This window comes from Gossypium hirsutum, chromosome D02 (genome assembly GCF_007990345.1).
Source record: "Gossypium hirsutum isolate 1008001.06 chromosome D02, Gossypium_hirsutum_v2.1, whole genome shotgun sequence".
Classification (NCBI taxonomy): domain Eukaryota; kingdom Viridiplantae; phylum Streptophyta; class Magnoliopsida; order Malvales; family Malvaceae; genus Gossypium; species Gossypium hirsutum.
Genome location: NC_053438.1, coordinates 64,961,580 through 64,987,229, shown reverse-complemented (window position 1 = coordinate 64,987,229; position 25,650 = coordinate 64,961,580). Strand labels below are relative to the sequence as shown.

General features: G+C 33.2%; 1 protein-coding gene across 1 annotated transcript; it reads left to right on the top strand.

Annotated features, from left to right (window-relative positions):
* The first annotated feature begins 21,448 nt into the window (after window positions 1–21,448).
* Window positions 21,449–24,264, top strand: LOC107909501 (uncharacterized). Its single transcript, XM_041089009.1, has 2 exons — window positions 21,449–22,336; window positions 23,821–24,264. Coding segments are annotated over exons 1-2 (633 nt in total). The 5' UTR covers window positions 21,449–21,704; the 3' UTR covers window positions 23,822–24,264.
* Window positions 24,265–25,650: the final 1,386 nt, after the last annotated feature.

The following is a 25,650-nucleotide window of genomic DNA, read 5'->3' as shown; positions in this document are numbered from 1 at the left end:
AAAAACCTCTTTTGGAGATACATGTGGTAAAACACTACTGTCATCTGGATCTTACTCGTCATCAGTTGGCACATCCATTACTCCTTGAATAATTTCTTCATCCGTAGGTGACTCCATCAAAGATTCTTTTTCACTTGGATAATTCAAAATTTGCTCAACATCCATGGCATTTCTATAGTGTAAATAAGAAATTACTTCTTTTAATTTATGAATGCCTTCAACATCACCAATTTCTTGTTTGAAAGGCATATCCTCCTCGGGTCGAATTTTGCAATGTCGGAAAAAATTTGCAAGTTGTAGACTTCACATCAATATTCCAAGCAACATTAATAAAATGTATTGCATCCAATACATTAATCTTTTCAAGATCTATTTCTCTTTTCTCGTAACCTTTCAAGATGCTAGAATAAAAACGACGTCGATAATAAATCTGAACTGCTCTAATAATTCTAGCATCATATGATTGAATTTTTTATGTTGAATTTGGAGGCAAAAAGAATAATTCAACGTTTCTCAAGCTTTCAATAACCTTGAGATGGGCTAGGCAATTGTCTACTATAAGTAACACCTTTCTACCAGTCATTCTAACATCAAACTAGCGAACAAAATCCTGAAAAAGTAATCCAGTCATCCATGTTTTGTTGTCAGCTCAATAATGACAGTTAAGATTGTCAATATTCACATGTTTAAAGCATTTAGGATTAGCAAACTTATTAATAACCCAAAGAGACATTTTATCTGAACTATCTCCACTGCAACAAACCACAACAGTAAGTCTTTCATTGTCCTTTTTTCGTCCTTCTAATTGCTTTGTAGCCAATGAATGATCTACTTGCAAATGATAAAATAAGCCTTTTCATCCATAATATAGATATCCTTCCGATTAAAATTTTCCAATTTAGCTCTTATTTGAGGTAAAGCATCTTTAATATTCTCCGTAACAACTTAACCACTTTCACCAAATCTTTTATAAGACTTAATCTCATGCCTTGCCTTGAACCGTTCTAGCCAACCAATTGAGAAGTTAAATTCAGAATTTGCATCACCATACATATTCTATAGAAATTCTTTTGCTTTAATTTGAATCATTTCTCCAGTCATGTTAAGTTTCTCTTGATATTGGAGAAATCACTCATACAATACATTCTCTAATTCAGAATATTTGGCTGATTTGTGCCTTTTAACATTGATATTCTTTATCTCTTTTGATAAATATTCAGATGACCTTTTAAGAGTATTTGATATTGTTGATTGGCTAACAGAGAGATCAAATGTTTGTTGAACCCACTGTTGCTAATTAAATGCTAAAAATGCATATTTTATGTAATTAAATTGGTTAATTTATGATAGTGCACCACTGATTTTTCCATGTTTATATTGAATTTTATATAGGGGTGCAATTTGGGGTCAAAAGAGAAAACAGAGAAGCAATTGGGCTAGATTGAAGAAAGGAGCAAAGAAGAAGGGCCAAAGCAGAATTTTTCTAAGATTTAATTAGCTGAAATTTTATGTTGACTTAGTGGGATATTATGAAGGGATTTTTATATCATGGAATATTTTATTTCCTTGATTTTCTATTGCTAGTGGCTCTTAATTTGGCAAAGCCACTAGTATAAATAGGGGTTACTATGTTCATTCATTTATCAAGTCATAAATCAAGTTTTCATCTTTGGAATACAATTCTCCCTTCCTACTCACGAAATTATTTGTTGTTTTTAGTTTCCTTTACTTTCAATTCATTAATTTACAGCTTGTTACCAACTCAAACCATTCACAATTTCTATTTCAAACATTCTTTTCATTTCCAATAGCCAAACCATTCCACTCTTATCCCCAACCAAAATTCCAACCCCCATACTTAAAACACGCCACCCATTCTTTTTACCTATTTTAACCTCATTTAATTCATCCAACTCCAACATGCCCCAAACCTTAGTCAACTAAACCCATTTCAACATTAGGTCGGTGTTAACTTCGTCAAGACCCGTGAGTTACGAACCCGAGCAATTTAACTTCTAAATTCCAATACTTATTATTTCTCCGGATTAAGAGTATGATTTTGTTAACTCACAAAGTCAAATCAACACTAAGTCAAAAAAGACATCATTTGAGTTAGTGTGGTCAGACGTACAGTTGGGATTACGAAAGGATCGATTGTCTAATCGGTTTTCCGTGAACACAGTGGCGTGCCAAGTGGGGATTGTTGTTTGGTTCCGTCAAGGGAAGTAGTAACCGGATTTAAATGTCCCACGCGGTTAAGGGCATTGGTTCGAGCTAGGCTCTTCTAGAACGCAAAGCTGTCGGCGTTCTAAATCACAAACGTTTCGTAGGTTGTTCGATCGGTAAGGGTTAGTTATTGGATGTTCCATAACTAATTTACACAATGAAGAGTTGGTGTCCGAGGCGTCCTTGGTAGCTATAACTAGCTTATTGGAAAAGAGGAGTTCATCTAATTTTGAGGATCGGTTCAAAGACGAGGAAAAACCTTTGCCTAAAGCTGAGCCTAGTTTAATTAAATTTTCGTCAGATTTATTTAATTGCTTTTATTATTTTATTTCCAGCATTTACTTTTCATGCATTTTTTTCCTGTTTGTTTCAGGTTCCATGTTTTCAAATTTTATCCCCCCAAATTTCTTGGGCACAACAACTGCCAAGACATGAATCTAGTCGAGAAAGAGCAACAATTTTCAGTAAATCCGGTCTCTGAGGGATCGACCCTACTCCCTATACTGCTTAATTTACAAGTTAGACGTAGGTTTATATTGGTGAACTCGACACCCATCAGTTTTGGCGCCGTTGCCGGGGACTGGCAACACTTACAATTGTTTAAATCATCTTCATGACCAGGTCTTCATCCGGAGATCTCGAATACGACCCAGAGATCGAGAAATCGGCACGAGCACGACGAAAGGAGACAAAATCTCTTAAACGTGCAAGTAAAGCAGAAGTTGAGCTAAGTCAAGGGATCCTAGAATCTGACGTCGAAAGGTTGAGCCAAGCAATTAGTACAGAGACAATTCGACGTGGGAAACAAGTCGAAGTGGTTGAATATGAGACCGAACCACTTTTTGAAATAAAAGAAGCGGAAGACAACCTCAGTGAACCAGAAAGGATGGCAAACCGAACCATTCGTCAACTAGCCGCTGCTCCCAACGAGCAAATACCGTTATGTATCAATTATCCAACCGAAGAAACCCCGTTCGAGTTGAAGTTAGGCTTAATTCACCTTTTACCCACTTTTCGAGGGTTGAAGAACGAAAATCCACACACTCAATTGAGAGAATTCTACATGGTCTGCTCAAGCATGAAACCTCAGGGAGTAACCGAAGATGAAATTAAACTTCGGGCCTTTCCTTTTTCTTTAGTTGATACAGCAAGAGAATGGTTATTTTACTTACCCCCGGTTCTATTACAACGTAGGATGACTTATCTCGTGTTTTTCTTAACAGATTCTTCCCAGCATCGCGAGCAGCTGAACTTAGGAGAGACATAGTAGGAATTCGTCAAATAGAGAGTGAGTCGCTCTACGACTATTAGGAGCGATACAAAAAACTATATGCAAGTTGTCCTTAACACAGTTTGACCGAACAATCACTTCTTCAATATTTCTACGAGGGTTTGCTCCCTATGGAAATAATGATGATTGACGTTGCTAGTGGAAGGGCGCTCGTCAATATGACTCCTCAAAGGGCAAGAGAACTGATATCCACTATAGTGGCAAATTTTCAACAGTATCGACCGAATTCGAAGCCCACAAGACGGGTTAATGGGGCAAACTTTTCATCCTTAGAAGGTAAATTGGATAAGCTTACTAATATTGTTCAATGTTTGCTTACAGAAAAGAAGAATCTAACCCAACTGTATGGAATTTGTACTATGTTTGATCACCCGACGGATTTGTGTCCAATCCTTAACGATAATTCAACGGCACATGTTGATGCTATAGGAGGTCTTCTAGGACCTCCGCAAAGACGCTATGATCCTTTCTCCAACACTTACAGTCCCAGGTGGAAGGATCATCCTAAATTGAATTACGGAGCTAATCCCCGATATAATCCATCATACCAACCAAGACCTCCGTAACTGCCATCCAAGCCGAGCAAATCTCTAGCAGCTGTTATGGAAAGACTTGTCGTCGATGTTACAAAATATCAACAGATGACAAACACATCAATACTAGAGTTAACTAATCAAGTTAGTAAACTCTTGATGGTAGTTAATCATTTGGAGTCTCAAGGTAAATTACCTTCCCAGACAGAGCCGAATCCTCGGCAGAATGTAAGTGCAATATATCGGAAAGGTTCTAGAAATAGTTTCAGATAAAAGTCATGGGCAAGACAAGGAACGAGAAAAGTAGATCTCTGATCCAACAGCCAGACCGGAATCAGAAATTCGAAAACTAGTCGTGACGCCACCTTCTTTTCCAAGGAGGCTCGCAAAGGATAAGAAAGTGAAGGAGGAAAAAGAAATCCTCGAAACATTTAGGAAGGTGGAGGGAAATATCCCTTTGCTCGATGCTATCAAACAAATCCTTCGCTATGGAAAATTCCTCAAGGAATTGTGTACTAACAAAATGAGGTTAATAGGTAACGAAAGAGTAAATGTAGGAGAAAGTGTCTCCGTAGTACTACAAAAGAAACTTTCGCCTAAATACAAGGACCAATGTATGTTTGCTATTTCCTGTGAGATAGGTAATGTAGGCATTAAGAAATCCATGTGTGATTTAGGGGCTTCCATTAATGTTATGCCTTATTCTATTTGTAAGTTGATTAATGCGAGTCCCTTGAAAAAGACAGGAGTAATAATCCAGTTGGTAGACAGGTCAGTCGTCTACCCTGAAGGGTTTCTTGAAGACGTCATTGTTAAAGTTAACGAATTAGTTTTCCCTGCAGATTTCTACATTATTAATATGGAGGATGATAACTCAACTAATTCATCTGAAATTTTGCTTGGAAGGTCGTTCCTAAGTACTGCAAGCACAAAAATTGATGTTCAGAGCGGAACACTGACAATGGAGTTTGATGGTGAAATCGTGAAATTCAACGTCTACGAAGCTATGGGTCATCCCAACTCACTATCAAATATTTCTAGTATCGATATTATGGATTGTTTAACTCAAACTTATTCTGAATATCATGACTTTGATGAGTTGAAAACTGTCATTTACAGAAGCATTGACATGGATGTTTTAAATTATCTCGGGGAATTAGCAATTATAGAAGAACCGTTGCGAGAAATTATCAAACACTTGGAGACGCAACCATCATTGACAAACCGAGGTAATCAATTTGAACTATTACCTTCCCAAACTAAAATGTTTCCTTCGGTTTTGCAACCACCAACCTTGGAGCTTAAAGCATTACCAGACCACACTAAGTACTTTTTTTGGGAGAGAATGACATTTTATCGGTGATAGTGTCAAACAAACTAACCAAAGATAATAAAGAAAGTCTAGTTCGAATTCTGAGGAATTATAAGGAAGTTATTGGTTGGACGATAGCCGATATAAAAGGGCTAAGTCCATCCACTTGTATGCACAGAATTTTCGTCGAAGATAACACGAAACCAAAGAGAGATGCTCAGAGGTACCTTAATCCACCCATGATGGAGGTAGCAAAGAAGGAAATCCAGAAACTATTGGATGCTCGAATGATATACCCGATCTTCGACAGTGATTGGGTTAGCCCGGTTCATGTCGTGCCCAAGAAAACTAGCTTGACAGTGGTGAAAAACTCGTCAGGAGAGTTGGTCCCTACTCGGGTCCAGAATGGATGGAGGGTTTGCATTGATTATAGAAAGTTGAATGCAGCTACTCGAAAAGACCATTTTCTACTTCCCTTCATTGGTCAAATGCTCGAGCGATTAACTGGTAAGACCCATTATTGTTGTTTCAATGGGTACTTAAGATTTTTCCAAATTTCGGTGGCACTAGAGGATCAAGACAAAACAACTTTCACGTGCCCCTTCGGAACGTTTGCATATAGACGAATGTCGTTTGGACTCTGTAATGCTCCGACTACTTTCTAGAGATGTATGGTAAGCATATTCTCCGATTATGTTGAGAAAATCATTAAAGTCTTTATGGATGAATTCACGGTGTACGGTAACTCTTTTAACGAATGTCTCGATAATCTTGCTAAGATATTACAAAGATGCCTAGAATTTAATCTTGTTTTAAATTATGAAAAATGACACTTCATGGTTGACAAAGGATTAATTTTGGGTCATATAGTTTTCTCGGAAGAAATTAAGGTCGATAAGGCAAAAATGGATATTATTAACTCATTACCTTACCCCACATATGTGAGGGAGGTTCGTTCGTTTCTTGGCTATGCAGGATTTTACAGAAGATTCATAAAAGATTTCTCGAAAATCGCTCAACCGCTTTGCAGTCTGTTACAAAAGGATAAAGAATTTAAATTTGACCAGACTTGTAAAGACGCATTTGACGTATTGAAGAAGAAATTGGTCTCTGCTCCCATAGTGCAACCACCAAATTGGAACTTCCCGTTCGAAATCATGTGTAATGCAAGTGACCGAAGTGTGGGAGTTGTTCTTGGCCAAAGAATAGGGAAAGAGCCTCATGTTATCTATTATGCTTCGAAGACTTTGGATGTTGCGCAAAGCAATTACACAACCACTGAGAAAGAATTATTAGTTGTTGTGTTTGATTTAGATAAATTTAGATCTTACCTATTGGGAACTAAGGTGATTATTTTTTCTGATCATGCAGCTTTGAAATATTTAATAGGGAAGAAAGAGGCAAAACCTCGACTGATTAGGTGGATTCTAGTCCTAAAGAATTTTATTTTAAAATTTGGGATAAGAAGGGATGCGAGAACTTAGTAGCCGACCATTTGAGTCGATTACTGATTCCAGTAGATGACACACCATTGAAAGATAACTTTCCACATGAAAACCTATTTTCAGCAAATGCGATTCATCCTTGGTACGCAGACATAGTAAATTACCTCGTTATAGGTACTGTTCCTTCGGAATTACCAATGTCTAAAAAAGATAAGATAAAAAAGGATGCTCAATGCTACATTTGGGACGATCCTTACCTTTGGAAGTATTACTCCGATCAGGTAATTCGACGGTGTGTAGCAGAAACAGAGGTGCAGTCAATCTTAACTTTTTGTCATTCTTATGCATGTGGAGGACACTTTAGATCTAAACGCACTGCACATAAAATTCTCGACTGTGGACTATTTTGGCCAAACATATTTTGTGATGCCTTTTTATTCTGCAAAACATGTGAAATGTGCCAAAAATTCGGCAACCTTATTCGTCGAAATGAGATGCCCCTTACTCCTATTCATATTTGTGAAATTTTTGATGTGTGGGGCATCGATTTTATGGATCATTTCATTTTTTCTTTCGGTAATTTTTATATACTCTTAGTTGTTGATTACGTTTCTAAGTAGATAGAGGCGAAGGCCACTTGCAATGATAATGCTAAGACCGTAGTTGACTTTCTTAAAAGTTTTATCTTTTCCAGGTATGGCACTTCACGAGCATTAATCAGTGACAGAGGAACTCATTTTTGCAATAAGCTCGTAAGTGCACTGATAGAGAAATATGGAGTGACTCAACGAATTGCCACTGCTTACCATCCACAAAAAAATGGGCAAGTTGAAGTGTCAAATCATGAAATCAAGTTCATCTTAGAGAAGGCTGTTAGACCTAACAGAAAGGATTGGAGCTTGAGACTAAATGACGCACTTTGGGCTTATAGGACAGGTTATAAGGGACCAATAGGCATGTCACATTACCGACTCATTTTTGGTAAACTGTGTCATCTCCCGGTCGAATTAGAGCATAAAGCATTTTGGGCCGTTAAGCAGTGTAATATAGAGATGGAGTCTGCAGGAAAGTCTCGAAAGTTGGACATTCAAGAACTCGAGAAAATTAGAAACGATGCATATGAAAATGCTCGAGTTTATAAAGAAAAGACGAAGGCGTTTCATGATAAGTTGATCATCAGGAAGCAGTTCTCAATAGGACAAAAAGTTCTCCTATACGACTCCACCTTGAAAATTTTTGCTTGTAAGCTTCGATCCAAATGGATAGGGCCATTTACTATTACAAATTTATTCTCGAATGGTGCAGTGGAAATTCAAAGTGAAGAAACCCAGAAGTGCTTTAAGGTGAATGGTCAACGACTGAAACCCTTTTACGAGAATTTTCAAACGCACACAGTTGAGGAGATTGTTCTCGATGAGCTTAGAACTTGAATAACAGGTCGTCGAGCTAACGACGTTAAACAAAGCGCTGTTGGGAGGCAACCCAAATTTTTCCCTTTATGTAAATAAAATTTTTGGAAAGTAAAACGGAAAGAGAAAATGCATGTCGAGGATCGGTTCTGTCTAAGGAAATACTTGGTACTTAAGAATGTCCATTGTGACTCACCTCTCTTTCCTGGGAACTTACCTGGTGCATTTATCATTACTACTTTACTAAATCTCATAATCTTGGTTTTTAATAACTTAAAGCATAACATTAGCTAAGCTATAAATTCGAGAAATAAAAATTACACCTTTTATTTTATGTTATTTTATTTTATTTTGCAGGCAGACCTTCCAAGACAAAATTGAAGTCCCCATGTCAACCGACAAAATTCCTTCAATTTCAGCCAAGGACCCACCATTTAACACCGTGGACACACCTACGAGGCCATCCTTCACGACGTTGAAATACATGGAGAGTTTCTCTCTCTCTTTTCTACTTATCTTTACTTTTTATTCTTTAAATTACATTGGGACAATGTAAAATAAGTACGGGGGAGGGGAACATAAATTGATTCTAATTTGCTTATCCGTTGTCGCTTTTTGTATGTTTTCCGTGAAAGGTAAAATTTTTCTTTTGATAAATTGGGATGGAACACTTATGGTTTGACCTATTTAGCTATTTAGTTCTTTACACATAAACTTTTCAATAACCTAGACTTAGTGGGTAAGAATTTTTTTAGGAATTATGAGTTTGTTTGACTGCCTACCCTATATCACATTTGAAAAAAATAATAATAATAATACTCCTCTGGTACGAATGTTAAGAGTGAAAATTGGAGTTGTACACCGGGCCGAGTAACCAGAATGTGGTGCTTGGGTTGTTATTACATCTCACGTAAAAAGGTTCGTGTGACTGTCTAATTTCTTTGCATTCTCTCCGCTAACAAGCTATCACGAGTAGGGCGAAATAACCTGCTTAGAGACATCCAAATCGAGTAACCGGAACATGGTGCTTGGGTTGTCATCATGTCTTGCGTAAAAAAAATCGAAAATGTCCTAAGTATACAAAAATTATTATTATTATAAATAAATGAGGGGTAGGTCTATCAAGCTCTAATAAATTCTGAAATATATTTACTTATTTCTTAGGCTAGGTTATTTGAAATGTTACTATGTAAGGGCTAAATTGTTGAATTGTGCAAACCATGGGGGACAAGTCCTATTATGGAGGAAATTTTTCCTTTTGCAGATACATACAAAATGCTCGAGGACTAGCATGAATTAAGTAGGGGGATTTGATTAAAAGCTAAAAATGCATATTTTATGTAATTAAATTGGTTAATTTATGAGAGTGCACCACTGATTTTTTCATGTTTATATTGAATTTTATATAGGGGTGCAATTTGGGGTCAAAAGAGAAAAAGGAGAAGCAATTGGGCTAGATTGAAGAAAAGAGCAAAGAAGAAGACCCAAAGTAGAATTTTTCCAAGATTTAATTAGCTGAAATTTTATGTTGACTTAGTGGGAGATTATGTAGGGATTTTTATATCATGAAATATTTTATTTCCTTGATTTTCTATGGCTAGTGGCTCTTAATTTGGCAAAGCCACTAGTATAAATAGAGGATACTATGTCATTCATTCATCAAGTCATAAATCAAGTTTTCATCTTTGGAATACAATTCACCCTTCCTACTCACGAAATTATTTGTTGTTTTTAGTTTCCTTTACTTTCAATTCATTAATTTACAGCTTGTTACCAACTTAAACCATTCACAATTTCTATTTCAAACTTTCTTTTCATTTCCAGTAGCTAAACCATTCCACTCTTATACCCAACCAAAATTTCAGCCCCCATACTTAAAACACGCCACCCAGTCTTTTTACCTATTTTAACCTCATTTAATTCATCCAACTCTAGCATGCCCCAAACCTTAGTCAACTAAACTCATTTCAGCTTTAGATCGGTGTTAACTTCGTCAAGACCCGTGAGTTACGAACCCGAGCAATTTAACTCCTAAATTCCAGTACTTATTATTTCTCCGGATTAAGAGTATGATTTTGTCAACTCACAAAGTCAAATCCAAACTAAGTCAAAAAAGACGTCGTTTGAGTTAGTGTGGTTAGATGTACAGTTGGGATTTTGAAAGGATCGATTGTCTAATCGGTTTTCCATGAACACAATGGCGTGCCAAGTGGGGATTGCTGTTTGGTTCCATCAAGGGAAGTAGTAACCGGATTTAAATGTCCCACGCGGTTCAGGGCATTGGTTCGAGCTAGGCTCTTCTAGAACGCAAAGCTGCCGGAGTTCTAAATCACGAACGTTTCGTAAGTTGTTCGATCGATAAGGGTTAGTTATTGGACGTTCCATAACTAATTTATACAAGGAAGAGTTGGTGTCCGAGGCGTCCTTGGTAGCTATAACTAGGTTATTGGAAAAGAGGAGTTCATCTAATTTCGAGGATCGGTTCAAAGACGAGGAAAAACCCGTGCCTAAAGCTGAGCTTAGTTTAATTAAATTTTCTTCAGATTTATTTAATTGTTTTTATTATTTTATTTCCAGCATTTACTTTTCACGCATTTTTTTCCCTGTTTATTTCAGGTTCCAGGTTTTCAAATTTTATCCCCCCAAATTTCTTGGGCACGACAACTGCCCAGACACGAATCTGGTCGAGAAAGAGCAACAATTTTCAGTAAACTCAGTCTCTGAAGGATCGACCCTACTCCCTATACTGCTTAATTTGCAAGTTAGGCGTAAGTTTATATTGGTGAGCTCGACACCCATCAGTTGCAAATCTTTTTTACTTGAAGAGGGATGCTCATTTTTGTACTCACATAATGCTTTTCTCATCTCATCTATCAATGTAGACATTTTTACACCTTTCAAATGGGAAGCCATGGAGGAAAAGATTATATGAATTACAATATTTTGATACGTACATGTGTTTATTTATAATAATATTTTTAATCTATCTAATGAATATATACATATTGGATTTTGAAACCATTAACTCTTTTTTCTTTTTGGTTACATTAACCAATTAATTAACTCTTTTTTTTGTTACATTAACTAATTAGCTTTGATTCATTGCACCTACATGCATATTTGATTTTGATTAAAAAAAACTCATGCATAAAGTATGAAATATTCTTTAAATTAATATTAATTTATCGATAAATTAATAAAATATTCATTTATCAATAAACTAATAACCTCGATAAAATAATAATTTTTCGGATCTCAAGGGTATTATTTTATAGAGGTTTCACTGTAAAGGCATTTTGCTCATTCATTATTTCATCTCCCTCGCGAAACTAAAGAGAAAAGATAGGTTTCAATGTTTTCAATTTTAAGCTTTAAATTGGTAAGTGATTTTAGTCTCTTTTTTTTGTAATTTTTATGTTTCTAAGATCCTCTGAGCTTGATTTAGTTGACCTATGTACTATTTTGCAAAATTGTTAAAGTTTACAAAAGTTTTCATTGATAATTTATTGAAGCTTTTGGTATTAAATTGTTAGGTTTTAAGCTTAGAAGTGAAAATAACTAATTTGTAAAGTGAAAGTTGTTAGTTTTGAACATAAAGACTAAAGTGTAAATATTTCAAAATTGGTATGAAACTTTTGTAATTATTGATAATATAGGGCTGTAGAAGGATGGAATTGAGATCAAATTTGAAATCAAAGCTCAAATTTGAAAGCTATAGCAATTTGTGTTTTAGGGACTAAATTGAATAAAATATAAAATTTTAGGGATCATCTGAAAAAAATTGAACTGCCATATGCATTCAATTAGAGGTTATAAGGTATTTAAAATTGATAAACTGGATGAATTATTGTATAAATTGATAGTTGAATAAACCGAAAGATACTTGCAGAAAAGGAAAATTGCACACCTTGCCTAACATGAAATTAATTACACTATAATAAGATTTTAATTTGACATTTTAACTCGATTCAATTCGACTTGACTTGAATTTCATTTCACTCGACTTGATTTGAATTTTTTCAAATCGAGTTAAGATGATAAAATAAGACTCGATTAACTCGAAAAAAATTCACTTAATTCGACTTGATGTGATCGAACGCTCACCTTTAAGCACTGTGACAGTTGCAGGTGCTAACGAAATAGTGCGTGGATTAACTCTAATTGCATATCGGTACTAGTGCGGCAACATCAATCTAAAAACTGAGAATTGTAGCTTACCTTGAAGCAGAGGTGAAATTGAAATGCTTTCTTCATCGTAGAAGCTAGTTAAGTGCTTTCTTCACGATACTCCTTCAAACAACGTGTAAATGGCAGCTCAGAAGCGTAGCTTGGCTTGCTGGTTGGGACTATTTGGCCAATTATCATTCCTAACATACGAATTTAATTAAAATATTACATGTATAGATGAATTAGAATTAAAATTAACAATTAAATAATCGAATCATTTTACATCATAAAAATAACACCAACTACTTTTTTTTAATCAAATCGCTCTTATAATTAATATATGAACACATGAGTTATTATGTAAATAGCATAATTACGATACAAATATGTGGGTGTGTCATCATTTACATGAAAAAATTATTATAATTTTATAATATTTTAAAAAATAAAATGCATACTTTATCTCTTTTAAAGAAAAAAATCTTCCATGCAACGTGGCAAGCCAAGGCAAACTCAGTTTCTAAGATATAAGAATTAGATTGGGATGGGGATAGATGAATCACATGTTCCAAAGCAATCACGCTTTTTTTTTCTTTTCTTTTGTACAACCTTAAATGCAAACATGGGTTCACTTCCCCCCACTGCCCATAACACATTTCTGTGCTTCCATAACTGTCAGATATAGGTACTGTGTTTTAATTTATTTTAATTAATAAATTATAATAATAACTGATATCAAATGATGTGAATGTTTAAGCGAAAAGACGAAGTTCTCAACATTTAAATAAATGTGAACAAAGATAAAAGATGTAAAGCTAAGGGTGCGTTTGGTTCGCTGTATTGGATTAGAGATGTAATAGCAAATCAACTGTTTGGTTGAATATAATTGAATAGAGGCGTAATAGTAATCTTGTGTTTGGTTGAATGGAATAAATGTGTAATAGCATAATGGAAAAAACTAAAATGACTAGAATACCCTTAGCATAAATTTGTTTTGGTAAATGATTATTATTATTGTTATTTAAATTTTAATAAGATTATTATTATCAATAATAAATATTTTAATCATATTTAAACATAATTATTATTAAATATATTTTAATTAAAATATATAATTTAATAAAATTCTTAATAATTAGCAGAAATTTGTTTTGGTAAATTATTATTGTTATTGTTATTTAAATTTTAATAAGATTATTAATATCAATAATAAATAATTTAATCATATTTAAACATAATTATTATTAAATATATTATAATTAAAATATATAATTTAATAAAATTTTTAATAATTAATATTCTTATATGAATTTACTCAAATCATAATATATGATACTGTAAAATATAAATTAACATAATTATTATTAAATATATTATAATTAAAATATATAATTTAATAAAATTCTTAATAATTAATATTCTTACATGAATTTACTCAAATAATAATATATGATACTGTAAAATATAAATTAACATAATTATTATTAAATATATTATAATTAAAATATATAATTTAATAAAATTCTTAAAAATTAATATTCTTATATGAATTTACTCCAATCATAATATATGATACTATAAATGAAAATTTGAAATAATTAATATTAAATATATTTTAATTAAAATATATGATTTAATAAAATTTAAAATAATTATAACTAATAAATTATATTTTATGAATTTGTATAATTTAAAATAATAATTCTTACATATAATTTAATAATTAATATTAAATTTCATAAAATTCTTGATAATAAATTTTCTTATATGAATTTATACAATTTAAAATAATTAATATTAAATGTAATTTAATAGTGATATATAATTTCATAAAATTCTTAATAATACAATGTTCTTATATCAATTTAGTAAAATCAATATATAACTTGAGAATTATATTCTGCATAAATATAATTAACTTATATTAAGAAAAGGTTAGATGAAAATGAAATTGTACATCATAATCAATATGTTATATAGTTTTACAACATCAAAAAGTTTGAACATTGATATTTAATGGTGAGAAAGAAATCTTCTGACCCATTCCAATCGGGCAACAGAAGGTAAACTAAAGAAAACGATCATTTGAGTTGGATGATCAGGAATTTTACTCAAAGCATCATACCGCTGATCGTCGGTTAAACCTTCAATTGACCATAAGGCTGAATATAAATTTGAAGCTTTCTCTTCCATCTTTTGATGTTCTTCTGACTTCTGCTGAACTACCACCTCGGAGGCAATACTCCTACTGATTTGATCGCCAACGGCCTGGATTTTTCCCCCAACAAAGTGGCAGCCTCATCAAATGAAGAATACACATTATCACAAGCATCAGATTTCTTCTTTCTCTTGTTTGAAGATGAGGAACCCCCTTGGTCTCTATCTCCTCACGATCTGTACCAGAAACATCCATGTTGTCTAAAGAGACGTCGGCTTCGCAGTCATAGAATGTGTTTCTCTCTTCATTCATATCTGTAGTACGTTCATCCTCAGCATGTATTTCTTCAAGAACATCAGCAGCTATTTGAGCGTCTTTCCCAGTCGCCCGATCTCTTGCGTATATGGCAGTAAGCTGGTTGTAGTAAGGGAAAGAACGATGTCTGAAATGAGAGGCTTCTTTGTGACTCTAAAAAAAATGAGGAAATCATATTAGTTATAAGTTTTGTAAAAAAACAAATAAATACTTGAAATACATTTTACCTTTACATAGGATTCCCAAACTGCATCTTCAGCAACAACGAGCTGCCTCTGCTCGTCCCAACCAAAACCGCTGTTGTTTTGGCCATTAAGCATGTCGTAGACGACTGACCATTCCCTTTTTAGGCACCTAATCCGAGATTCAATATTTGGCTTCGCCTTCAACATTGCCCTTGGTAAAGCCTTTTCTAGCATTTTCTCTAGCTCGTTCAAATAACCGGCTTTGAACCCGGTATCAGCATTAAATGTTCCTACATTGTGCAAATCCACCATGCAAGAAACCAAGGCTGCATCTTCTTCTGGAACCCATTTTCTTTTGCTTCCTCGAGAAGCTTGAGAAGAAGCATGTGATTGTGGAACACCTGACATATTTATCTTAAGAAAAAAAACAAATTAACATTATTTAATATTTTTAATATCATGAATCAAAAGGTGAACAGTTTATAATATTATATCGTTAGTTTGATATAAATTTAAATTTATAACACATCCTGAATGAAAAGATAATTAAATTATAATTCAACAAAGTTTAGTACAATACAGAATTTTAATCAAACACCACCAAAGTTTCATAAACTAGATACCTAAAGTAACATCAACAAATCAATTCAAACTCAATTTGTCCCTAAACCTAACTAATTTCTAGATGTTTGCCATTCATCAAACATTTGGTTGGCCAGTTCCATCCTCCAAGTAGCCCAAGCATCCGATGGATGAATATTTGTGATATTCAGTTCATCGTCATCAACCACATTACTAGGTAATCCTTCTCCCACCTCCGTTTCAATGGGATCAATACTCATATGGGTTCGAATAAAATTATGGAGCAAACAACATGCAATAATAATTCTATTGTGCACCCTAACAGGATAGAACGATGGACTCCTAAGTATTCCCCACCTAAGTTTTAATAACCCCGAAGCATCTCTCAATAACATTACGTGCTGAGGCATGTTTCATATTAAAAAACTCTTGCGGAGAACTTGGCTGATAACCCTGACGCCACTCGTTCAAATGATATCGCTGTCCTCTAAAAGGTGTAAGAAATCCCTCACAATTTGTGTATCCAGCATCAACTAGATAATAACAACCTATAAAATAAAATTGCTACTTAAAATGATTAATTCAGCAGAAAAAGTTTGATCTTAATGAACAATATCAAAGTCCTCTAACTATCCACTTTACCATGAGGAACTTGTAGTCCATGTCTTCTACTGATGGCATCTCGAAGAACCCGTCTATTGGCAACTGAACCTTCCCAACCAGGAAGAACATAAACAAATTGCATCTCAGGTGTACAAACACCTAGCATATTTGTTTCTATGTCACCTTTTCGCGTTCGATATCTAGGTTTATCAACTGTTGGAACCCTAATCTTGATGTGGGTTCCATCAAGAGCACCTAAGCAATTCTATATCACATGATATAAAACTTTGTGTTAGAATACTAATTTAAATCTAAATCAACTAAATGTTGTACAACCTATATATAAAACTCAGTCCAATACCTTAAACCATTTCCACCTTGTGTCAGAAGAATCGGCTGTAATTGGCTCCGGCTTTTTAAATAAGACATCTTTCAAGCGTATGACAGCATTTAAAACACTATGAAATGCTCTACTAACAGTTTCCCCGGACCTTCTAAAGTGATGCTTGATAACTCGATTTTTCAGGTGATGGGAGATGATATGTAAAAACATTGCTACTTGCTTATCAACAAGCATGTTTCTTGACGACTTCAATCCCCCTATCGATTCTAACATCTCACATAGTTTAAAAAAGGCAGTTCTATTCATCCTAACTTGTTCAATAAAAGTCTCGTCACTAGCATATACAAGCCTTTTCACATAATCCCGTTTTGCATAAAAATCTAAGGTATATGACCTAATCCTTGGTCTATAAGTCTGTAGGCTAAGGCTGGCACCCATTCTAAATAAGAACCAAATCGCAATTCTACAGATTTCCAACCATATTGTCAATGCAATACCAATCTTTTACGCCTCTCACGTTGTGCAATTAAAGGCAGACGAGCCATTACTACAATTAGACATTATCAAATGAAAATAAACAATATTAATTTAGAACACACTATCAAAGAATTGAAGCTGCAAATTAAATTTTATAAAAATAATTTAGAGTCAAACAAATTAAAAATGAGAGCAACTAGGTTATTAATTTTGGGGGAGTTGATAGGATTATATGGGGGATAAGAAATTACAGGAAGGAACATTGAATCTAAAAGAATCAAGATGGCACGTGTTTATTTTTAATTAGTAAAATTATTAGTAAAAATTTGCATAAATGATTGATAGCTACTAACAAATTTAATATTTTAAAGGTAAATAGTTAATAAGAATATAGTAATAAACTTTATCATTGTAATTATAAAAATCTATATAATATATTGATTCAGCAGAAAGTGTATATATTTTTATAAATATTACCTAATTGAAAATGAATTCTAACTTAATGTCTAAATGTAAATACATTATTTTAATTAATAAAATATTATAAATTCCACATTTTTGAATAATTCACGTAGATAAAATTTATTAAATAAATAAATATTAAATATGTTTTTATATTAATAATAAATTTTAATTGTTATACCATGTTTTATTTATATTTTGGATTTAAATGTATAGTTTTATATTAATATTATATAATTATACAGATTTTAATTATATTTCAATTAAAAATATTATATAATCAAAATGATTTTAATTATATTTTAATATACCTTAAATAACATAAATAAAATTTTTATTTGAGCTTAAAGTTAGCACAATTTATTTTAATAATGTTTACATTTGAACGAGATCTTTGAAAGTATAAAAATCGTTATATTTTTATCATAATTGAAATTAATACAAGAATTGGTACTAAAGTTTGATGTCCTTTTTAAATTATAACGATCTCATCATTTTTTGATCCATGTAGTACTCACATTTTTTTATATTAATACAAGAATTGGTACACCATTATCTTTTTCATGAATTGGTACATCATTTTTTGATATTAATCCTTTTTATAAAAGTATTCTGTCCGTGAATTTCCTTTTTTTTTGGTCAGCAAATAAAAGTATTATTAAAATCCAATGAGTTAAAAATTAACCACAAAGTTAATAGAACACACTTGAAACACATACCAAAAATAGACAACTTAAGCTCCTATAAACCCACCATAAATATTCGACAGTTGCATGATAACTTTTTCATGATTGTTTGGAAAGAAAGGAAGTACAAAAGTAGAACACTAAGCTGATTCAGAATATATGTTGGAATGAATCAAAACAAAGCAGCAACCATGTGTTAACTTTTTCATGATTGTTTGGAAAGAAAGGAAGTACATCCACAATTGAAAATTGGGTTAATGTTTGATATTTTGACAGATTATTTAACGAGAATAAATGGGTATATATATAATTTACCTTAATGGAATCCAAATTCAAAGACCAAATTGGAAAGAAGTTATCAAATTCCAAGAATAATGTGAACCAAAACAAAGGTTATGTATCAAAGTTGACATAGTTGCCAAGTTCAACAGCCAAAACTTACATTAACCCAACAAGTTAAAGTATACTCCAACTCCCTATACTCTTTTTACATTTGAAATTTAATCCCTACTTTTATTTCAAACAATTTAACCCATACATTTTTCAAATTTACCAATGTAAGTTCAATTGTTACTACAATTGAGAAACCACTTCAGGAAAGCTTAGGATCAAGAGAAACACTTTATAGGGTGAAAACAAATCCATATTATAACAGCGGGTCCATACCATGAATGGTGTTTCATCATCCTCTTCATTCTAGAACAAAGTGGCACAAACATTTTTTACTACTTTACCCTATTTCAGTTCCCAAGCTCCTTCAATTTTCCATGTAATAATTTAATAAACTTTAGGAGAATTCACAGTTAATAAGCTAAAACTACAGAGATGAAGCCCTCCTAAGCAACAACTATCAAATTTAACCCATACACTTTTCAAATTTACCAATGTAAGTTCAATTGTTACTACAATTGAGAAACCACTTCAGGAAAGCTTAGGATCAAGAGAAACACTTTATAGGGTAAAAACAAATCCATATTATAACAGTGGGTCCATACCATGAATGGTGTTTCATCATCCTCTTCATTCTAGAACAAAGTGGCACAAACATTTTTTACTACTTTACCCTATTTCAGTTCCCAAGCTCCTTCAATTTTCCATGTAATAATTTAATAAACTTTAGGAGAATTCACAGTTAATAAGCTAAAACTACAGAGATGAAGCCCTCCTAAGCAACAACTATCAAATAGAAAAAAAGACTACAGGAATAAGAGCTAATATCATACACCTAAAATACACAATTTACCTCTAATCCATTAAGGTAAAGTACATCCACAATTTACCTCTAATCCACAATTGGATTTCATGAATCTCTGTCTACTTACGATTCATTCTGAAAACAACCACCGAGAAATTTTATGGCAACCAGGACTATTTTGTGGACATTTTAAGCAGTATGCTGTCATTCTAGAGCTCATTATATGCATGTTAAATTGCAATAGTCATGACAGAATTCTCAAAAAGCATACAAATCCAAATAGGACATGAGCATTCATAGTCATTTGTTTTCATTTCTGACTGATCAAGCAGATGGAGCCACTACAAATAAATTATATACCCACTGCAAACAATTGTAATGGGGGGAAACTAACCTGTAATGAGGAAATCGGAGAGGAGACCGATGAAGAACTGCTGGAGCAACGAACCTGTAATGGTCAACAACCAAACAAATAATGAAAAAAAGAAAACCATAACCGGCAAGAAACGAAATGCCAATTTGCCAAGAACTGAAACAATCGCATGCAGAGAGGAAAGAAATAGGTTACTCAAAGGCGGAGATTACTGATTCAAGTCGTCCGGAGATCTGACACCGTCGAGTCGGAGAAAGATGCAAAGTTGAAATCGGGATCGGCTGGAGGTTTGGTTCGCTGGGAGGGAGAGGGTCGGCTGGAGTTAATTTCGGCAAGGGGAGGGTAAATGAGACACCGATTACCTAATCTTTGCTTTTGCAAGGGATTAGAAATTGGTGGTGAAGCAGCCAAAATGCGGAATCCGTCCGCAATGGATTAGGCCCGTATTAGGGCAATACAGCTAACCAAACGCTGTATTCAGTGGGGCCACCGATTCGGGGTGTAATGGCTAATCCATTACACCCAACCAAACAAGGCCTAATATTTATAACTGTGTGCGACGCATTCGGAGCCACTATCATCTTTTGTGTTTTCATCATACGTGGCGAAAATCTACGGACGATGCTGCCACAATTTCCTTACGCTTAGCCTACTGAGATATGGGCCTAGTTTTTTTAAGGAAATGGAATATGAAGGTTTCCTTTTCCTTTTAACTTGCTCAACAATAAGTGCTACTTACTATTCAAGTGTATTGAGTTGATTCACCTTTAACCGAGCCACCAATTATGGAAATATTTTTTGTAATTTTAAAAATTATATTGTTCGAGAGTATTTTAATATTTTCTATTATAAAAAACTAATTAAAATATACATATGGTGAGATTTAAACTTATGTTAATTGGATTATTAAGACCTTAGATTTACCCATTAGCCGAAGTTTCATCTCAATATATGTTTAGTTTATTGTTGTATATATTTCATGTATTATTATAATTAATTAGTTTTAAATCATCCATTTCATTATTTATTGTATGCTACTTTTAAATAAATATGTATGTATTTAAATCTGTAGTTTTCATAAATATACGTGCGTGATAAAATTTATAATAAAAACTAAAAAGTTAGTTCAATTATTAAGTATTAAATTATTAATCTCAAAATCAACAGTCAAACAAATTCATATATTTAGTAAGAACTAGATTAGCTTTTTAATTTTCGAACTAAATTCTAAAAAAACTAAATAAAAGAAGTAAAAAAAATTAAAAAAAGATAATTATAGGAATATCCATCTCCTTTTCTAGTCATCATTTGTAACCACCCATAACCCTTTTTGTTTAAATTATTTTAAATAACTTTTTCACTAATGATATTACTTATTACTTTATTAGTTAGAAAAAAAAGGAGGAGGAAAGTTTGATGGAGAAAAGTGTGTGCAAAAAAGTATATTTTAGCTTGGGATCTTTCTAAGTGTTTATGATGAGGGGTCTAAAATTTTAGATTCTGCAAATAAGATTAAGTTTAATAAAATATTTTAAAAAATACATAAATAATTTTATAAGTTTAATGATAAAATAAAAATATATATACTGTGAATATATCAAATACGTAATTTCTTTTTTATGTTTATATTAATTTCAGTATATATTATAATTAGAAAAATAAAAGGAAAAAGGCATAAATGTAGCGGCTGAGATCTCTCCAGATCAGTAAATGGAAGGTGACCAATCCATTCGCTCTTCTAAATCCATGGTGTAACCCATCGGCATCGCGAATGCCATCAGATCAACACGACAGCCCACAGACAAATATATATATATATATATAAACACCTGTTTGAATTTAATGGTTTTGAAGAAACAGCTTTCCTTCTAAATTGGGTTCTATAGTATATCAATTTATAAACGAAACCAAAGAGGTGAAGTTGGCGGAGAAATAGTGGTGGATGGCAAGAACCAACAAATATACCTCCATTAATTTCAACCATGTCCTCGAGAAAAATCTGACTCCTTCTTCTTCCTCATCTGGTTCCAACAAGAATCCCCAATCCAATCACCAAACCCATTCCTCTTTTGCTTCTTATTCATCCGCAGGCAATGTCAAAACCCATGGCCGTATGCTCGTCCTGACCCGTCCTTCCCCTAAGCCTATTTCCACTCCTCCTGTCGTTTCCCCAACACTTCCCCAACACCCCCAACCTCAACCTCGTTCTGTTTTAGTCCCAGATCAACCACCTTCATCTGATCAGATTTCTTTACGACCCGGTTCTGGGACATCAATTCCCGGTCTAGAGAAGGAGGAGAAAGAAGGTGTGCCCGTTTCTGGACCGCTGAAGCCAGATCGATTCGTTCCGCCTCATCTTAGGCCGGGTTTTGTTGGGAGAGAGGAGAAACCCGAACCCAAGGTTTTGCGTGGAAGAGAACAGGGGTTGAAGCATTTTGGGTCGTCGGGTCATTATGGTGAAGATAGGCGGCCCAAATCTGGCGGTTACGAGAAGATCAGAAAAAGCGCTGAATCAGATTTGGGTTTGATTCCCCATCCCAGATCCAGTGGAAATCGCCCTAGTTCTAGTGGATGGTATGTTTCCTTTCTCCTTCTAATCCCCTTCCTTGTTGGTTATGATATTGAAATCCAATGTCAGGTTAATTTTAGGGGAAAAAAAACAATTTGTTAGCTTTCTAAACTACGAAAAAAGAAAACCCAAATGCCTGATTTCAGTACAGATACTCGTTTGCAGGGATAGCTACTTGTTAAGGTTTATTTATATGTTTATGCATGTACGTATATGTCCTTTTGAACATAATTCTATTGTAAAATGAAAGCTAGTCTTTTACATTTATTGTTTTTCTTTTACTCCCGATATGTACTTGTTCTGATTTTAATCTTTGTACTTGTGAACATATCGCTTGGTCTCTGGTCCCCTCTCTAGATTGAGTCAACACTGAAGTAAGCAACCGGGGCTGTATAATTTCACTTTATAATGCTTTAATATAGGGCTGTGTTTGTGTAATCCTTATTGTTATGACTGATATGGATTGGGTTATTGTTACTGGTCAAAATGGATTTATTAGGATTGCATTTAGGGGCTGATTGTAGCATTTTCACCTCATCCTAACGTAAAACATCAAAAAGGGTGTTAAACAGAAAAAAAAAAAAAAGCCTTGTTAATCTTCGGGTGTTTGAGTTTCACGTTTTGGTCCTTTTCTAAGACTTGTGGAAAAACAAACAATAAATTGTTGGGAACTTTTTCTAAAGGAAAATTTGTTGTCACCTCCCATTGTTTTCTTTTCTTTTTTCTTAATTATTGCTCAGATTTGAACGTAGATGTACGTCTAAGGATCTACAAGGTTCACCCCTCTTTGAAACAATTGAGCCAAACATGCTAAAGCATTTTGATCCTAGATGTTTTTAAAATTTCTGGGTGTTAGAATGCTTAAGTGTTTGATGGGGTTGCTGAAATGTTGTTTCACTTCTTACCAAGAAAAAGGGTAAAGATAATAGGTTCTGTCAGTCAAGTACTTATTATATTTTTATCATTTTTACTTGAATATAGTTGTGAATATACATTTTATTTATACATATGCCACTTATATGGAAACTGCATACCGAGATTTTGAATTGGTGTGAAAATATTTAGTAATTCATATTGGCGCTATAAATGCTATTATATGATAAAAGTTATTATTGGATGTCAACATCTGACTTGAACCAAGGCATATGAGGCCGAATAACTAAAAATGAATTGGGATCCTGTTTTATGGTTGTGGGGCTTGAGGTTTTATGGTAGCCAAATGAGATGATTAATGGTGCTTGAAACTTTAAATGAATTGAAGGGAGGGTTATTTCATATTTACCCCCATCCTTTGAACAAGTTTGGGGATTTGCCATCCTTCTCAAGCTGTGTAAGATTGACATTATTACTCTTCTTTTTGTTTTTCTAAATTTTGCCTTCAAATTGAGTTGCACCTCTTGTTTGTTGGTACATGTGGCTGTGATTGGAGTGAGATTTTACTTGGTTTATGTCTTCAAATTGCCAACTAAATGAGTGCCCTTTTTTGCAGAATTGGTGTGAAGAAGTTGTAACTTTGTTGAAGGCATAGATGGATGCTGTATTGAGAATGGCTGCCGTCTGTGTCCCTTAGTAAATTGCATAATTTTTCAGAAGTTGGATAGAATCTGATTTTGTGGAAGGTAAAATTACAGATAGGGTGGGCAGCTTTTGAGGAACATTCATGGCTGTCCTATTCTAAAATAATAATAAAAAAGGTTTTGAGGACCAAACTCCCTTGAGAGCTCAGAAATTAGGTGACTGTTTAAGAATTTGAGAGTAAAAAAGGTTGATATGGAGTGTAGAATGTATTTATGTTGTTTAAACTGTTCAATCATTTTAAGTGTTGTTTTGGAGGAGGAGGGGTTTAAATGTTGCCTCTCTCCATGTTCTATGTCTTGGCTGTACTTTGAACATCCTTTGAATTCCATAAAATTCTATTCAATGCTTCTTGAAATGACTGACATGATGGCCTTGTGTTGTGGTAATATGGTTTTATAATTTACTACTTATTATTCAAAGATGGAGCAGTGCTTCACAAATTACTTGACTTCCAATATAAGTATTAGGTCGTGTCCCTTCGAAATAAAAAAAAAATCTGTGAGATGGCTCACTTTGGGCTCAATATATAGAATTTGCTCTCCGTACAAAATAATTAATGAATTGTTGTAGGGTTTTTTACCTAAATAATATAAAGTAGTGGAGGGACTGTCACAGGCGGCATCAATGGTGTCAGTGGCAAATGGTGTCAGTGGCAGAGGCGGCACCAAAGGTGCCACTGCCACAGGCGGCACTCTCTCTTTATTCGTATTTTTTTATTTTCGTATTTTTTCATAAAAATAGTATTAAAAATAAAATACCGAAAAATATGTTTATGAAAAAATAAATACGAAAAGAAATAAAAAACGAAAACAATAAATTTACGGAAAGTAATAAAATTCGAAAAAAAAGAAAAATACGAACAAATGGCCAAAATAAGGGTTTTTCACTAATTTTTTTTATAAAAAACACACTAAAATAATACATTTCAAACATTATTTACTAAAATAATATAAAATAATAAAATACAAAAATAATATATTTTTTGAAAGTAATAAAATTTGAAAAAAAAATAGAAAAATACGAACAAAGTGCCAAAATAAGGACTTTTTACTAAATTTATATAAAAACACACAACAATAATACATTTCAAACTTTATGTACTAAAATAATATAAAATAATAAAATACAAAAATAGTATATTTTTTAAAAGTAATAAAATCCGAAAAAAGAGAAAAATACGAACAAAGGGGGTGCCGCCTATATAAAATAATATAAAAATTAATACACTAAATTAATACATTTCTTATTTTCGGATTTTATTACTTTCAAAAAATATACTATTTTCGTATTTTATTATTTTATATTATTTTAGTACATAATGTTTGAAATGTATTATTTTAGTGCATTTTTTTTATATAAATTTTGTGAAAAACCCTTATTTTAGCCCTTTGTTCGTATTTTTCTTTTTTTTCGGATTTTATTACTTTTAGTAAATATACTATTTTCATTTTTATTTCTTTTCGCATTTTATTTTTCATAAACATATTTTTTTGGTATTTTATTTTTAATACTATTTTTATAAAAAAATTTGAAAATAAGAAAAATACGAATAAATGGGAGGTGCCGCCTGTGGCAATTGCAACTTTGGTGCTGCCTCTGCCACTGGCACCATTGGTGCCGCCTGTGGCAGTCCCTCCACTACTGATTGTATCATTTTGGTAGATAATAAAATGCTTGTACTATTTTAATTTTTTTTTTAATTTTTTTGTATTATTTGAGTAAAAAACATCATTCAGGCGCA

Excerpts from the sequence above, each read along its gene's own strand:
- LOC107909501 (XM_041089009.1), top strand. The coding sequence starts at position 21,705 with ATGGCAAGAACCAACAAATATACCTCCATTAATTTCAACCATGTCCTC.